The 17,426-nt window shown below is 57.1% G+C and overlaps 3 protein-coding genes across 3 annotated transcripts, besides 1 other annotated feature; 1 reads left to right on the top strand and 2 right to left on the bottom strand.

Moving 5' to 3' along the window:
• Positions 1-301: 301 nt before the first annotated feature.
• Positions 302-8,515, bottom strand: CYME_CMR018C (phosphatidylinositol 3-kinase; the record flags this gene model as incomplete). Its single annotated transcript, XM_005538286.1, has 1 exon — positions 302-8,515. The coding sequence occupies one exon, from the start codon at positions 8,513-8,515 to the stop codon at positions 302-304; it is 8,214 nt and encodes a 2,737-aa protein (XP_005538343.1).
• Positions 8,516-11,601: 3,086 nt separating this feature from the next.
• CYME_CMR017C (hypothetical protein) lies at positions 11,602-12,768 on the bottom strand (the record flags this gene model as incomplete). The annotated part of the gene is made up of 1 exon (XM_005538285.1): positions 11,602-12,768. One exon carries the CDS (start codon positions 12,766-12,768, stop codon positions 11,602-11,604), a length of 1,167 nt encoding a protein of 388 aa, XP_005538342.1.
• A 90-nt stretch (positions 12,769-12,858) lies between these two features.
• Positions 12,859-15,026: a sequence feature (repetitive element).
• A 541-nt stretch (positions 15,027-15,567) lies between these two features.
• CYME_CMR015C (sulfoquinovosyldiacylglycerol biosynthesis protein) lies at positions 15,568-17,121 on the top strand (the record flags this gene model as incomplete). The annotated part of the gene is made up of 1 exon (XM_005538284.1): positions 15,568-17,121. One exon carries the CDS (start codon positions 15,568-15,570, stop codon positions 17,119-17,121), a length of 1,554 nt encoding a protein of 517 aa, XP_005538341.1.
• Positions 17,122-17,426: the final 305 nt, after the last annotated feature.

Here is a 17,426-nt window from a genome sequence, read left to right as displayed (position 1 = left end):
TATTTAGAGGTTGCGTATCAAGAAAGCGTCGTAAATCAATCCCAGTGAAACGTGCGATACGATATGTGGTTCGCGAAGATTCCCCGTTGGAATCCCGATGCTGCCGCCTCTACCCATCGAATCAAAAAACAGACCAGTGCGTCTCTGTTGAACGACGCATAGCCCGGCGTTGTGCCCTGGAGCATGACTAGACTCGACCAGCGCGCTGCCTATCATGATCCTCGAGTCGGTTGCCTGCCTGCCTGCCTGCCTGCCTGCTGTGCACTCTGGTTCCATGGACTCGACCAGAGGCCCGCTCTGGCTACCAACAGTTGCACCAGCCCACATAAGCAGGTGCCAGGTTCTCTGAGTTCGTTGCCTGCTGAATCAGGCGTTCGACCTGCTCAGCGACAGTGAGCACACGTCGTGGATCAAAGTCGCGCCCACTCAGTTTCTGTGACATGCGTTGCACGATCGCAACAGCGCGTTCACCGCGGTTTTCATCGCCGAGTAGATCCTCGGGAAGTATCGTGGGAGCACCGGCACCAGCACCGGCACCTGTCGTCAAGGTACCGTTGCCCAGCGTGCGCGGCGTTAGACTACCCGCACCTGGTCGACGCGTTGTCAGCGGCGACGGCGTCTCCGCGATACCCTCTTCAGCGACCTCCTCGACTGTGCCGGCATTGGACTGCTCCAGACGAAGCGCTGCACGTAACGACATGGTGCCCTGCAGCAGCCGCAACGACAAGGACGCCTCGCCCGCAGCTGCAGCCGCAGCCGTCGCCTCTGCACCCGACATGTCGACACGTCGCATCCTGGTTGGCGCTCGAGGTACTTGCACCAGCGTCGACGCTGGCTGCGGCTGCTCTTCGCCAGCACGCTCGCCAAGGCGTGCCTCTTGCACAGGAAACGTCGATACCGTGCCCCATTGCCCTGTTGCTGCTGCTGCTGTTGCTGTTGCTGCTGTTGCTGTTGCTGCTGTTGCTGCTGCTGTTGCTCCAGTAGCCTGCCGAGGCCACACTGCCGGTGTATGCAGCGGCGAGCCGGCTGCAACAGCCGCCAACCCAGTCGCCTCGAGGCCCGTGGTTGTTGCCCCCGGTGCCGCCGCCGGCTGCAGCGTTCGTACCAGCAACGGATCGTGCACAAAGATTTCCAACATAGCCATGAGCACGGGTTTGTTCGCACGCAGAATCTCCATGGTCGACTCACATGTCACCCGAAAGATGCCCTCGACACCCGAGACACCCAGTGCCCGTACCAACATCCGCGTCAACCGGAACGGCACTTTCTCGGGATACTTCTCGCGATGCATCGCGGTCTCGAAACAATCACCGTGATCGATATGAATGACTTTGCCGGTGTCGCGTGTGATGAGCATATTCGACGGGTGTCGATCCCCGAGGCCGATAATATACCCTACCATGGACATGACCGCCAGCGAACGTGCGTAGTTGGTGCGTCGCTCCAGCCACATCTCCGCGCTGCGACTACGCAGCCACATGATATTGGCCAAGTCATTGCCCGAGGTATTCGCGAGCACATACTCGAATATTTCTACTTTCTGGAGCAGCGTCAGGTTATCGTAGTCCGGTGCTGCAGACAACATGATCCGATGTTCCACGTTCAGGATGATCTTGCGTTGTTCGCGATACTCGCGGATCAACGCGTGCAGCGTATCGCAGTTCTTGACCCAACCAATGAGGCCGACCTGCTGACTCAACGGCAGCACCGCGTACGTCACGATGGACATCTCGGGCGGCAGGAGCGTATTCACGAGGCCAAAAAACTGTTGCACGCGTTCATCCTGACGCAGGTCCTCGTGTCCTTTGAGCAGGAACGGGTACTCGTGGCCATCGGAACCGTAGATGGTCAGCGTTCGCGGCCGTTGTTTCGAACTGATCACGTTCAACACCGGTGCAAACGAGACGATGGTGACCTGTTCGCGGGTGCCGGGCACCGCCAGCGCCAAGTTCCGAGCCTCCAGCAGCGCTGGCGACACCTCCGCGAGTTGCAGCTGTGTCATGCTGGAGAGCGACTTGTTGATCCGGCGAAAGATGGAGTAGTAGAGCTCCCAGGCCTGATTCAGGTCGGAGTCGCGTCCACTCGCCAGATAGCGCCGACACCATTCGCGAGCCTCGGCGAGTTCACGGCCAAACTCGCGAATGAAGCTAGCCTCACGTGCGGTGCTAGGGCCTGCCTCGACCAGGTCGTGCAGCGGCGACAGAATCGCCAACATGCCCGGCACGTTGTGTTCGCCAAAGTAGACGCGCGAGGCCTCCTCGAGTGCCTCATGCCACATTTCGGGCCAGAGCACCGCGATACGCACCAGTTCGCGGGATACGAGTTCAGCCTGGGCAACCAGCGCCGGTGACTCGAGACGCAGCGCCTGGAGCACGTCGATAGCGGCCTCACGTCGACGCGCATTACTGGACTTGGCGGCCACTGCGAGCGGAAACACCAGCGCTTGTGGATGTGCTCGCCCGATGCGAATTAGGAGCGCTCGAACACCGGCCTGCACCGGTGGTACCGGCGAGTGCAGACGAGCGACAATCTGGGGAATCACGTCGACCCAGATGTCGACATTGGTCTCCGCAAAACCGTTCAGGAGCGCTTGTTCGATCTCAGGGACCGCACCGTAGCGGAACCAGAGCGTTAACAGCTTGAGCACATCTTGCGCTTGTTCCGCGTAGCTTTCACCTAGTGCGATCGCTCGGAAGAAGCCGTTCACCGCGTTGAGCACATACGCTCGAACCAGCACGTTAGACTCAGCCGCCGCTACCGCTGTCGGTCGAGCAGGCCAGGCACCCCCGAAGCGATGCCCGGTACTGTGTGCTGCGGCGGCATCAGCGTTCAACGCTGCCCAGGTATGCCAGCCGGATGACCACGACGGATCCGATACCACCGCTCGTCGCGCGTGCTCCATCAACGTATGCCACCGTAGCGATGACGAAGGCGAAGAGACGAACGTGCTGGTGCCTTCTGCGCGTAACGCCCGACCCCAGACGCATAGCTTGAGAAAACGACGTGCAGCGAGCCGAGCGGAGGGTACCGGCTGCTCCGCACAACGCCGGAGGCATTCGTAGGCCTCGTGATGCCGACCCTGCGACCAGCACAACTTGAGCGAAGCATACGTTACCTCGGGATCGGGATGCTGCTCATCCTGGAGCATGGCGAGTGCCTCGTTGGCCATCGGGAGTCGATTCGCCCGCCTACAGAGGCTCACAAAGCGCAACCACACGTCCTTGTCGTGTCGAGGTTCCAAGAGGAGCCGTCGAACGAGCAGCGTCTGTTGCCACGTGGTATAATCGAAACGGCATCCGTACAAGCGCGTATTCCAGAGCTGTTCCACCACGTGGCGCTGCGGTAGAATACGCTGCCTTACCATGAGGCATTCCTCGAGTTCCACCAGTTGCTGGGTCAGGAGGATATCGCCATAGGCGCGGGGATAGCCTTCACCGACGCGTGCTGTGACCCCGGTATCCAGCAGTCGACGCCCCGCTCGAATATAGCCGCGAGCAGCCTCATCGTCGCCCTGATGAATAGCCAGCATCGCCCGAAACACATTCCCGCGGATGCTGTCGCGACTCGTATACGCAACGCGTTCCGTAAACTTGTCCCAGAGCTGGAGCTGATACGCCACTTGAGCCGCTTCCTCAGCGAGTTCCTGGCGAAGCGACGGCTGCTCGGCTGCCTCGGACCAGAGGTCGTTACAGAGCGCCTCCATGCGGTGCAGTTCGCCGAGTTGTGCCATACAGCGCATCCGACCGCGCCGGTTTGCAAACGAGTGCGCTGGTCCCTGACGTTCGTAGGCGCTGAGCGCGAGGTCCCATTGCTGGAGCCGCTCGTAACACGCCTCGTGGCGTATCGTGACCTGGTGACGTTCGGCATCGAGCAGGGCGCCCATTGCTGCTTCCCGTTGACCCAGCGCTTCGTAGATCGCAATGAGACTATCGTCACCTTCCATGGCTGATGCCGGGTTCTGCATATACTCGGCCTCTTTGTAGCGGAGCGCTTTGGCGTAGGCACCGCAGCGGAACGCCATGGCAGCTAGTTGTCGAAGGTCAATGGGTAAGGGCTTCTCGTCATGTTCCATGAACTCGACGAGGCTCAGGAGCACCTGCAGCACGTCCAGTGGTATGGACTCGCTGGAGAGCGCAAGTACCAGGTTGCGCACCAGTGACGCACGACACGGATCCGAGAGTTCCGTCCAGCAGCTCAGAAAGGCAGCGTTGAAGAGTTCACGAGCGAGTGGCGGGTGCACCTCAGCGAGTCGCGCACATGAGCGCAGCGACGGTGAGCCGCTCTCCCGGAAAAGCGCCGACGCAAGCGCCATCATCCAGTCGTTCCAGTCGTCGCGGGTGGTGCGTCGACCGACTTGCCACGCCTTTTGGAGCATCTTCTCATTGACGTGGTGACGACGGGCGCTATTGTGGCCGCTGTTGTTGTTGTTGTTGGTGTTGGTGGTGGTGGTGTTGCTGGCACCGCTTCCCAGGAGCGCCTGTTGCTGTTGCTGTTGCTGTAGCTGCTGCTGCAAATCCAACATCGACGCTGACGCAACCAGCGATACGTGTGTGCTGTCGAGCAACGAGTCGGGACTGTGAGCCAGCAACGCATCCCCAGAGGCTAGGTCAGCGAGTGAACCCAGTGACGTGGTACGCGGTACACCATTCAACGAGTCAAGCGACTCGGAGCGACTCAGCGCCGTGCGTTCATGGCGATAGCGTGCGAGGCGGTGAAGTGCACTCGCACTGCTCGACTGCAGGGCAGCACCGGCCTGTGTCGAGGCAGACTCGGTCGATGCCGCTGCACCACGAGCACTGGCTTCATCCGTTGGGTGCTGGTCATCGTCTTCGTCGTCGTTGCCGTCATCGTCTTCGTCGTCATTGCCGGTTGCTGCTGCTGATGCCGATGCTGCATCTCCAAGGAGCATTTCACGGACCAGCAACGTGTAGTAGGCCGCGTCTAATCCCAGACGAGGGAGCAGCGACTCGAGCAGTTGCCGAGCGTGCCACTGGAATTCACTGGTGCGCAGCATCCGACACAGCGGGTGCATCAGCTGGCTCGCCATATCCGATAGATCGAGCATGGCGAAGAGTCGCGGCAAGCGCTTGAGAACCTCAATGCGAGCCGCAAGCGGACGGGTGGCATCCTCCAGGAAACGCATCACGGGCGGTAAAACAAGCACCACGTACTCACTGGTGTGGGTGCCGAACACCAAGAGCACCTTGAGCACCCGCAACGACATCCAGGGCAGGATGAGCGGCAGCAAAACCGGCACAAAGGGTCGGAATTCATCATGGAGCGCTACGCGGAGGCATTCCATTAGGGCGAACATCGAGCGATGCAGGACTTGCAGCGGCCAGTACTCGAGAATGAGCGCCACCAGCGAAGCTGCGTACGGGCGTATGTATTGGCGGGCAGAGAGCACGACACTAGCCAGGCCTCGGATGACGTACTCGCGGAACGCCAAGTCATGCGTATCCTCGGTTCGCGGCCGTAGCATCCAGAGCAGGCGCGGCACCACCACGGATAGAAAAGGTGCACACTTCATCCCGAGACTGCTCATGATGTTCACAATCGCACCGACAGTGTCGTAGTGAAGTGTCGTCAGTTTGGCATTCGCGAGGATGCGATGCAAGGCATCCAGTGCTGCCGAGGGAAAGTACTCTTCGTTTGCCGTGAACGGGTGCGGGAGTCGACCTACCAGCGTCTCGAGCTCGTTCGGCGCTTCAAAGCGCAACTGGGCACGCAGTGCTTGTCCAGTAAGTGTCGTCGTTGTCGTCGTCGTCGTTGCAGCAGCAGCAGCAGCAGCAGTGCCTGGCAAGGCCGGCTCCTCGGCCACGAGTCCGCAGCGCGTATCCGTTGTAAACGCATTCGTAGCTCCAGTTCCGGTAGCGGTTGGGCGTGGCGCGTAATGCATTGGAGCGGTCTGCTGGTGATACACCTCCGTGAGCGACTCGAGTCGTGTATACGGATACCGCGTCCGGTCGAGCAGTAGCGGTGCGGTACGGTCGGGGTCCACCGCTCCGAGCGTCCCCAGCGTTCGCTCTATCTCCAGACGCACGAACAAGTTGGTTTCGGTTCGCAGCATGCGCAGCAGCGTCGACAGCAAACTGGGGTATTGGGTGTAGAGCTCCGTGGTTGCACCTGCAGCTCGCGCTAGACTCGAAAGCGCCCGACAAACTGCCTCCCGAAGGTCCGCCTCTACCGAGGTGTGTTGCAGGATGCGCAGCAGGTGCGGCATGGCATCATGCAGGAGCGTTTGGAGTTCTGCTGCAACGCCACGCTCTGCCAAGCATGCGATGCTGTGGAGTGTGTGTATCACTGAAGTGTCGACGGCAACTGCACTAGTCGAGTTTTGCTGGAGCCGTTGCACCAGTAGTTTGGCTGTTGTGGGTGTGTAGGGTTCGATCAGCTGCGGTGCATCCTGGACGAGGCGGAGCAAAAGGCGGAGTGCATCCTCCTGGGATCCCTGCAGCGGTTCGCTTTCACATTCGAGAATGATGCGTAGATTCATGAAGAGGCGACGGAGAGAGGGCAACGTATGCGCTGGATTCACCGTGGAGAGTCGGCCGACGAGGCTCAGTGCTCGCTCGCGTACTGTGGCATCCTCATCGTGAAGTGCCAAGCAGAGCGCTCGCAAGAGTTCCGGTTGCGCAAGGTAGCGTTCAAAGACTGGAAAGTACGCCGGCTTGGCCAAGTGCAGCAGTACCTCTGCGCGTATGCGGCTGTCGGGGTCAGCAACAACCACCACAATCAGTTGTTGTAGCGTCTCGAAGATTTTCGGTTGAAGCGGCCGCCCTGGAGTCGCTGACTGGACGGCTGCAGTCAAGACGTGCAGCGAGGCAGCGAAGGCTGCTGATCTGAGGCTGCGTTTGCCGTAGATGTAGGGCAGGACATGCTGGCGGACGTAGTCGTCCAAACAGGGTCGACGCCCGAAGGTGAAACGTTGCAATGCCTGCAGCGCGCACGCGATATCCGTCGTTTCCGCACACAGGCGCAGCACATGCCCGTGAACCAGGTCTCGCAGACTCGGAACATGCTCACAAACGCGTTCCAGGGCTTCGACTAGCGAGGGACTCAGACCCTGCGTTAGGATGGAGTCTTCCAGGAGCTCAGCGAGACGCTCGCTCTGTTCGCTTTCCACGATGATCGGGGCCAACAGCGCGATGCATTCGTGTTTCGCTGCCGCTGCGACCTCGCTATTACGCAGTACCACAAAGATGTGCTCCATCCAAGGGAGCGCAGCGGTAGGACCCACTGCTACCGCCAGTTTCCCCAGGGCAACCAGGTCCTCGTTCTCGAGCGCCATGCTCATGCCGAGTTCGATGAGTGTTCGATCCAGGCGCACCAAGTCTGGAAGCAGCTGGAGAATCGCCGCTCGGATGAGGTTATCGCGAGTCAGACGTAAGCTCTCGAGACGCTTCCGTATTCGACTGATATGCTCGTCTAGGAACGTTGCCGAGAAGCGGTTCCGCACGAGTTCGTGGAGCGCCAACAAACTGCCGTGCGTTTCTGGTGGGGTTGTTTCTCGTTCATCGGAGATCAACATCTCAAGGCAACGCTGAATGATCATCTGACAGGTGCGGGCGCTATCATCGGATGCGCGCTGTTCCAGTAGGGCGAGGAAGGAGCGCAGCAAGCTGGCACTCTCCAGGCGAAGAATCGGTCGACTGTCGGTGAGGCCTCGCCACACCACCTGCGCCAGCTGAACTCTCGAGGTATACATGGATGCGGGAACGTGCTCACATAAAGCATTGAGCACCATGATTGCCATTCCCTTCAGAAGCACGCTATTGGTATTCAGGTACTCGAGTGCACGAACGGCCTCCGCTTCGACAAAACGATTCACGAGAACCCCGCCGAGTCGACTGAGCCGGCCCAGCATATCAGCGGCAGCGCGAGCAGCCTCCCAGTCTGGAGGACGTCTCAGGATAGGACGCAAGCCGTTGTAGGTTCGTTGGACTTTGGTGCGGTACGCCTCGCCGCGCGTCTCGATGAGCGCGCTGAGGCCAGTCAGGCCTGCTAGTCGATCCCGCTGACTCCCCGAGCTGATCATAGCCTGCAAACGATATGCCAAGGCGTCACTGAGCACACTTATGGCCTCAGGCTGTTTCATGGTCTGAAACTTGCGTTCATAGAGCATGCGGAGCCGTTGTGCTGCCTCGTAGCGCCTCTCTGAGCCCGTCGCGCGTTCCAGGCGCCGAAGCGCGCGTTCAATGGAGGCATCGTGAAGCGCTACGAGCGCGTGTGTCGAGCCAGCGAGAAGTTGTGACGAGCCTGACGCCAGAGCGGGCAAGCTGGTCATATTCGCAGCACCCCAGCGCTCTGATGCGTGCGCACCCTGCGACGCTGCTCGTGCTCGCGTGCTCGTGCCTGGTGCTGCTGCTGCTGGTGGTGGTGGTGGTGGTGTAGAGCGAGACGCTGTTAGCACCGGAGCTGCATCAGCAAGTCCAGACTTGCCGTTCATGAGCGGCGACGCTACAGCACGTGATGCCGAAACAGCTCCCGTTGACGAAGACGAGGTCGTCGACATGTTGCTTGACGGAGCGTGTGCGCATCAACTTGGGCTCTTCGGAAGCGCCTCCCCGCAGAGACTGTACTCGCCGGTAACAGCTGTTCGCGTACACAACGATGCGTCGTTCAGGGCCTCAGCAAGTCTTGTTGGGCGAGAGCTGCTCAGTGGCCGTGTACGGCACCGTAGCGCGTGTGCAGCTCAGTGTGACGCTCGCCTTTTGTGAGTGCGTTCTCGGAGCACCTGAGGAGAAGCACACAACGCCTTACGATGCGTGCCGTCGATAGGTGTCCCTTACACCCCGACGGCTGGAGCGTCAATTCACGAAACTCGTGGAACCGGTACCCGTTGCAGCTGCAGCGCTGGGCAACGGCGAGGAGAGACGCTGACGTTTCCGTTGCAGCAGCTGCTGCGCTGGGCAACGGCAGCGCGCGGCGCGTATCCTGAAGCCACAGAGGCGGCGGGTGTGTGCTCGAGCGTTTCCACGCGAAGGAGTCGCAACGGTACGCTTTTCGAGGCTCGTGAAGCGTGTATTCTATATGCTTATGGAAGACGGGCTGTTTGGTCGGGAGTTTCTTGTCTGGTGCACGCAGCCGCAGGGTTGCTGGCGACGCACGTATTCGATAAACTCATGGAAGCAGGTCTGTTAAGCTGCAAGTCTATTGTCTGGTGCACAGAGCCGCAAGGTTGCTGGTGCGTGTGTTGCGTGTGTTGATAAACATCAAGAAAATTGTTTCTGGTTTGTATACACGGTGCATCAAGAGTGCTGGATCGCGGACCGCACCATTCCAGTGCGTTGATGTCGGGGACGACCCGCGGCTTGCGCGCTCCTGGAGACGGACATTTCTTTCTATGCAAGTGTTCAGTATTTCAGTACGTTCTCGACAATGACCACGACGTGATTCACCCCAAAGGTCGCATGACGCAAAACTCGCTGACTGCTCCAGATTCACGACACTTTCCCGAGTATGAATCGAAGCGTTCAAGTTTCAGTATAGAAAGTACGCGGACGCAGGGCGGCTGTTGGGATCAGACCGTATCGCGAGCCGCTTGCGATGGATTGCCTTGCCATCTGACGTTCCGTCATCGTACCGTACAAACCCCCGCGTCGTGCATTCGGGTCTCTTTTGTTCGCTTCTTCTCTACCAGTTTCAGCGTTCGTCCATGCCCATGAGTTGAGCACGTGGTCCTGAACGCATCGATGAGCATCGCGCACAAGTCCTTATCAACTTGTATTCATTTCCTTCCTGTGAACGAGAAACCTTGAACGAGCCTCGTCAATGCGCATGGCAATGTAGATCGAATACTTGATGGGTACTCGCACAGACGGGATCCATTTTCGCCAACGCCCCCGCTTGGCGGGATGGCATCGCTGGGGACACTCTACTCCATATTATTACTTTTGGCGGTCTCAGACGGACCGGGTGGACGGTGGCACCGAATCGCACCTTTTCTAAATGTACATATACCATTGCTCAGGCACCTTTTCGTCATCGTCTCTTTCTCCAGCACGCCCATTGACCGAAGTCGGACTTTTCTCTCGCTCCGGTGCGCGTCAAGATGACCAGCAGAACAAAACGGAACTGGTATATATTGCAGACAACCATGTATGGTCGAAGGATTCTTCAAAGAACGGTGTCGCGGATGTGAATCAATCATCTGCTGCTCCGTTTGCGTAGAGATGGCGTTGCACAACACTGAAAAAAAGTCTTCGTCTGAATTTATTCACGAAACACAGGCTGGCATGAAGAAGAGCGTATTTTTTGTCAGCTTGTGAGCGATGCAAAGCGGCGTTGTCTAAGAGCAGGGCTTGAGAATCCGGCGAAGAGAAGCCATGAAGCTTGCCTTGAAAAAGAATGAGGCGTTGATCGAAGTTGCTCGTGTGGCGATTTGTAGACTACCACGTGTTTGCATCGCAGCTACAGTGAATGTCGTCGAATTGCTCACGATTCCCTTGGATACGATCAGTGAGTTGTCAAGTTTCGCATACCTACATACAGGTCCTCCATTTCATTCAAGTCGCTTCCAAAGAGACAAATACGCATCGCTCCTGGACGCTGTGTTCGCGTTCGAGGACGACATGGATCGTGTGTTGTTCCGCTTTCGACGGGCTACCGTAGCGGGGTGCTCTTTTCCCTGTGTCCATCTGTGTCGCTTCATCAACGTTCGTACCCGTGGTACGAAAGTTTTGCATTCTGCTGCTTTTTTGATCGTATTTCCTGAACAGCGTATGGACTGGAATGGATTTACGAACACGCACAGTCGCGTGGACAGTGTTGCACAAGTTCTGCTTTTGGGTACATGACGTTCAGGACAAGTGTCGCGAGAAGGGTGATTCATCCACCTGCTGACCCAAGAATACGTTACTTGGGCGAGGATAACGCTATTCCGTACTCTACTGAGACTAGACTCACGCCTTTTCGCAGCCTTGCTCCAATCTAAAACATATTTTTTATTTGTTTTATACTCGTGAGAAAAACAAAAAGAAAACAAAACAAAAAGCGTTCGCTGACGCGACTGTTTCAAACCTCACTGCTCCGAGTACAAACCATTCATTTTTCGCCATTACTCGAGCGATGTACGACACTCCTGCTATTTCCTCGATCGCTCTAGAGGCAAACTTCAACACGTGCTCGTGTCGTGATGCACGCACTCTCTATCTCGTTATCTTTGCATGACAGTGCGCTGCTGAAATGCAGCAGCCTATCGGCAACGAGGACTCGTTGCCGCCCAAAACAAGCCCTGCTCTCCACTGATGTCGAGTACCGGGCGGTGCTCTGCGCTTTGCGCTCGCTGTCAGAGGTGCCCTCGCGTTCAGCCGGTCTTATGCCTCCTTGACATATGATCCCGAAACAGCATGCGTTTTGCGCGCAACAGCGTCCATTTTATCGGGCAGATGCAGACGTTCACGCGCTCGATCTGCCCGTCACCAAAAGAATCGGATGCAGCGGCATAACGCGTACATGAACGATGATATATTGCATGCTGTGCGGTCCAAACTGGACTTCGCGTGAATGCATTGTTCGGATCTGTAGCTCGCCCTCGCTCAGTGCTGTATACGGGGACCCTCAAGTACGATGCATCCCTGTTGCGTTGACGGCGTCATCTTAGAACACATCGTCCTCTTCGGCAAACGTCTTGGTGCGACGCCTTGAAGCGCTCGGTGCTATCACGGTAATCACGCGGCCAACGCATTCCACACCGTCAACCGCGGGGTCTGGACGACGCTCATACCAGCGAACGTGCCACCTGTGGGCTGGCTCCTCGCCGGACTCGACGCCCTGCGGAGGCCTCTCCTCCAGCCAGAGGTAAAATTTCCCCGGACTGAATTCCGGTCCGTCACCGTTTTCGTCTGGTTGCTCGTCCTCGTCGGTTTCTGTCTCTTCAGTGAGCGAGCTCGGAAAGCCGGCATCGCGAGACGCGCGGCCTTGCTCGTCGAACCAAACGTTTTCGATACGGTCGAGCACGTCTTTGGTACCGTCTCGGATGTCGCGAATGATGTCAGGTGATGCCAGGGTATCCGCGGGGATCTCTGAATCGAAATCAGCCTCGATAATGACAAGACAGTTGACATCCGTCGGAGCGTTCGGGTAGAAGGACTCCAGTCCCAGCTCGGAGGCAGGCATCAGGATACCAACTGGTGCCGACGCCCAGCGCATCGATCCTACCGTACCAGGAAGGGCGACTCTCTGGACCCCCTTGACAGGTAGTTCACTGGTCTGGAACACGAGGAATCGACCAGCCATGACATCCTCGTAACGCTCGAGCCCACGTCGGTTCACCAGCTCATCGCGTACTTGGAACGACAGCGTGATTGCTGCGTCGAGTTGCTCGATCGTTGGGTTAGGTCCAATGACGGGGATGACGCGGCTTAGAACCTCTTCAGGGGCGACTGAATAGACCGGTAAATAGCGCGAGCGCTCCCCGTGCTTGCCGCAACGCGTCCGTCCGTCCTCGGTTGTGACAGAGTCGTCGGCATCCACGAGCAGGTGCTCGTTGACACGATATTTACGCAAACTCTCATTCTCCGCTCGCAAGGCATCTAACTCTCGCCTCAGTTGCAGTACCTGCTCCATAAGCAGGCGCTCCGCCTGGCCACCGCCCTGCCGATCCCAGGTCGCTGAGTCTGGACCTCGCCGGTTCAAGTTCGCCCGCAGTTTCCAGCGCTGTGCAGTTTGTACAGACTGTGTCTTCTGCTTTCGATGGCGCTCAACGTGGACCCTGCCGCATGACTTGGACGGCCAGACGGCGTTAATGAAGCTGTACCGAAGCATGCGTGCGCTGGGAGGTTGCAAATCTTTTATCGAGTTGCTTAGGGATGTACGGTATCGCCTTTTAGGGGTGTTTCGTGTCGACCGAAAGCTTTTCAAAGGTCGCAAGCAGTCGCCAGCGGTGTACAGTAGTGGCGGCGAACGCGTGTTAGATATAGCGTCGCCAACTGGTGTGCGGACGCCTCCCCGTCTTTCTCGACGGGCCACCAACTACTTCTTCCAATTTTTTCTCATATAGTTCCACTTTGAGAGGTTGTCCAACAAGTTCCCTCTTGTCGACTCCGGAGGTCTATTCTCCAACAGCGCACATCTCCTGATATTCATAGCGGCATTGAATTCTCGGTTCACAAACTCCATACGTTTCTTGCCATCGTTGGTTGTACTTACTAATGCAAGCAATCCTCGAACTTTCGCTCTCCTTTCCATTTGCTCCTCCGTCAGCGGTCCGTACTTTGCGATTTCCTCAGGACTCCTTTGGCGCTTTTCCATCTCCACTCTCTGAAGCGTACACCCCAGCTCATGGTGTGTATAGGACGTTCGGAACTCATCTATCGGTATTGTAACAAAACGCCGTGCGCACTCCTTACACGTTCTCGTCGTTGGAGCTGGCGTAGTCCCTTTTTGGGTCTTCCATCGCCCTGCCCCGTACGCTACTACGAGCCCCTGACTCTCATCCTCCTTCAGGGCACTCAACTGATTGAAAGAATTCGTAAAGGCCCGCTGCTTCCCACCGTATAGATTCATACGCAAACGAGCCCACCGGGGCTTGGTATACTCCTCCCACAGCGCATCCCAATGGGCAACACGAACTTCCATGAACTCCCGAAAAGCTCGACAGTCCGCTCCTCGGCTCGTCACCTGGCTCATAGCTTCCTGGTGCTCATTCATTCCTGCATTCCATGTCTCGATTTTCTTCCTCGTATTCATGATTCCCGATTCTCGATAGTATCTCGCTCTCGAGAACCTCAAAATACGCATATCTTTCTGATGCAAGTTGCCGCGAATGCCATTTTCCGCACGCTTGGGTACTGCGATGGTTACGATGTTCGTAGCCCCAGGGTCCGCGCCAACAACAAAGTCGCTCTCCTGCACCTCCTGCATCCTAGGATCTGCCATTTCCTTTTCTTCATGCTTCCCCGAGGGCGATATCGAAGGCGGACCAGGACGATCTGCCTTCGACCGCCGATAGCGTACACACATGGCTACACCATCGGTTTCGATCGTCTCCGTGGATGCCTTTTCTTGCCCGTTTCGAGACGTTTCAAGTCTACGATATACTTCCAGTACGTCTCCCGGTTTTCACCTGTGAATTCCTTGTTGCTTACATCGAACTCGGAGCTGGTCTCCCTCATAATGCCATGACGGACACTGGAGTCGATGGTCGCAGAGTGCCACTTGATGTTGCATATCACGGAACGGCGTCGAATCGCTTCCCGAGAAGCGCAGTCTTCCGTTCCACGGACTCTTCATTTTTTCGACACCCAGCTCCATCTCCGCCTTGCGTTCGAGTTCTCGATTCAGACAGCTTGTGACGTGGGGCGTCCATGTTCGCTCCTTGGTATTCTCCTGTTCCTCTTCGCGCGGCACTTTTTTTCGTTTTTTCTGCCAGGTGGTGACCCAGGGCCTTCGGGATCCTCCACTTCCATTTCGACAACTTTCCTTTCTTATTTCTTTCTGAAAAAGAACGCACTTTGAACGCTTCTGATATAAACCGGAAAAAAATCACATGAGTACACTGACTTGAGGGTTGAAACACAACTGAATGGAAACCTTGCATTTTGGTACGGCTGTTACGCAAATGCAACTTGTATATTCCATCAATACGATAACGGTGAGGGTCGCTATTCCCTGTAGCGACAAGATGCACGTCGTATCTCATGCCTGCTAGATATGGAGGTACGCGTATCGACCGCACTATGTAGAACAAAGGACAGAGACTAACCACTCACTTGCAACGATAAAAAATTCCTTTTACCATCTACGATAAACGTCAAAAAGGGGAAAAGATTTCGGTATTGTCGAAAGTTTACCTTTTAGACGGAAGGCCCCACGAGTCGGACGAGCATGCCAGGCTATCGCTCCGTTTCCCTATGTTGTGGCCAAATCTGAGCAACTCGTCCGTAACGCAGTTTGTTCTGGGATTAGGGGCAGTTAGGCTGCGTCTTGGTGTCGCCTCGGTAGCGGTGGACTCTTAGTATATCGCTTCGCGCTGTCGCAGAAAGTACGTCTCTCTGCGCGGCTCGCAGGCGCCCAGAATGATTCGCTACTCCGATTCCGTGTACGGTGAGCCGCGCCTCGAGCCATTACCCTCAGTGGAATCGCAACGCCGCTCTGCCTCTATGAAAGATCTGCTCCAGCGGTATAGGCGCTATCGCGGACGATCAGGGCAGGTTAGGTGCACGACTGAACGTGCAAACCGACCAGCATATCCGAAATGAAGTACGAATAATGGAACTTGGGGGTAACTGCATCATAATGGATGCTTTTGCGATTACGAATACCCATCCCGCAATCTAGGATCCAGCGTCGATATAAACGAATTTCGTTATCGAACAAAATATGACAGCGCATCGGCAGCAAGATTCGATGCGCATCGCCTGCAGCCGCGGTGTTGTGGGCATGTAATTCGCTGGACAAGCCCTCACGCTTGGGGCGCGTTGCCGATGCGGTGGCGGCCCAACGGGCGCTAACGCGTACCCTTCAACACAAGGAGGCTACAGACAGGTAGAGTCGCTCTCGTGCAGACTATAGAACTGTTGTTGGTATCGTTGCTTCAGCTGGTGTTGGTGTTGGTGGCGGTGAATGTTCACTGGTCGAACAGCGGCATTCCTGGGCGTTAACAACGGGGACACTGGCGCTTTCGCGTGCGCGCGGACGTTGAGGCGGCAGAGCGCGCCATCAAACGGCTCGCAGCTGTGTCCCTTAGAGGTTGCTCTCTTGAGGCGACGCTATGCGCCAGTCCGGCTGCGGGCACCGGGTGTACCGCGGACGAGCTGCGCGTTCGCACTGGCGAGTGTCGCCACTGGTCCCGTGTACCCGCAGCCGACGTCGGGCGATGACCCGAACCTCGTTGACCTGCGGCGCGCGCCTCGGCGTCGAGTGTGTCTCGTGGTTGAACCGACGCCGTTCACGCACGTGTCCGGGTATTCGAATCGTTTTAATGAGCTATTACGGTATTTGAAAGAGGCCGGCGACGAGGTATTGATCATAACCCCCGATAACTCGCCGGACGCACCGCAAGAAGTGTTCGGTTATCCGGTTATAACCATCCGGGGTTTCAAGTTTGCACTCTATCCACGCATTACGCTCTCAATCGGCTTTGGTAGTGGCATGGTTTTCGGAAGGCGCAGTTTGCTGCAGCGCGTTCGCGAGTTCGATCCTGACCTCATCCACTTGGCAACACCCGGATTCCTGGTATTTGCCATCCTTCTCATGGCGCGTGTTCTGCGCAAGCCACTTGTTGCATCGTATCACACACATCTACCAATGTATGCGAAAACTTATGGGTTAGGGATTCTCATAGGACTGGCGTGGACACTCATGCGTTTCTGTTTGAATCGCGCAGACCTGACGCTGGCGACGTCTCCACAGATATGCGCAGAACTTCGACAACACGGCATCGAGCGCGTGGACCTCTGGCGAAAAGGCATCAACACGGAGCGCTTCCATCCGCGTTTCCGCAACGATGATGGTGGTGCGATGCGGGCGCGGCTCACAGATGGCCATCCTACCGCGCCGCTGCTGGTTTACATCGGGCGACTCGGTGCCGAGAAGAATCTGCTGAGTTTGAAGCGGATCCTCACCTGTTGTCCACCCGGAACGCGACTCGCTTTCGTCGGTGACGGACCGTACGCCGAGACGGTACGGCGACATTTCGCAGGTCTGCCCGTGGTCATGACCGGACAACTACACGGCGATGATTTATCGCGAGCATTCGCCTGTGCCGACGTATTTGTGATGCCCTCAGAGAGCGAAACCCTTGGGTTTGTGGTACTGGAGGCCATGGCATCGGGTGTGCCTGTAGTTGCCACAGCAGCTGGCGGTATCCCCGATCTGATTGTTCACGGCGAGACAGGATTTCTGTACACCAAGGGCAACACCAGCGAGGCTGCAACCTATGTATGTGCCCTACTCGGCGATGCCGTCATGCGCAAACGGATGGGCGACGCTGCTCGTCGCGAGGCGGAGCGCTGGAGTTGGTGTGCTGCAACCGCCTGGATCCGCAATGTGCAGTACAATCGAGCGATGAACAATTTTCGTTTCCGAGCACTTGGAGGCCTCGGCTTGCCGCGATCGCTCTCGTGGCTGCGCTGGCTGCGCCGCCAGCTCGCTCGGGCATTCTTCAAACCTGCTTGATCGCTTCCGAAACGAGACTGTTGATGCAGCAAAAGGATAGACTGGAATTGCGGAGTCGTTTTTCATGCGTTGAACGCTGCACTTTGATAGCGGCTACGATTTCGGCAATGCGGGTACATCCTTTGCGTGGCGAATCGCAAGTCTCGCTGATGCTTGTTGCGTAGTGCAGGTGTGAGCGTCGTTCACGAATGGATGCAGGCACTGGGCATTGCATGTCGAGCGGTATCCGCTGAGCGAATCCATCAGTGCATGTCTTGTGTGTGTATCCGAAAAGATCACAGCCGGACGTGCTATCGCGACGATTC

This window comes from Cyanidioschyzon merolae, chromosome 18 (genome assembly GCF_000091205.1).
Source record: "Cyanidioschyzon merolae strain 10D DNA, chromosome 18, complete genome".
Classification (NCBI taxonomy): domain Eukaryota; phylum Rhodophyta; class Bangiophyceae; order Cyanidiales; family Cyanidiaceae; genus Cyanidioschyzon; species Cyanidioschyzon merolae.
This window is presented reverse-complemented; position numbering and strand designations above follow the sequence as displayed.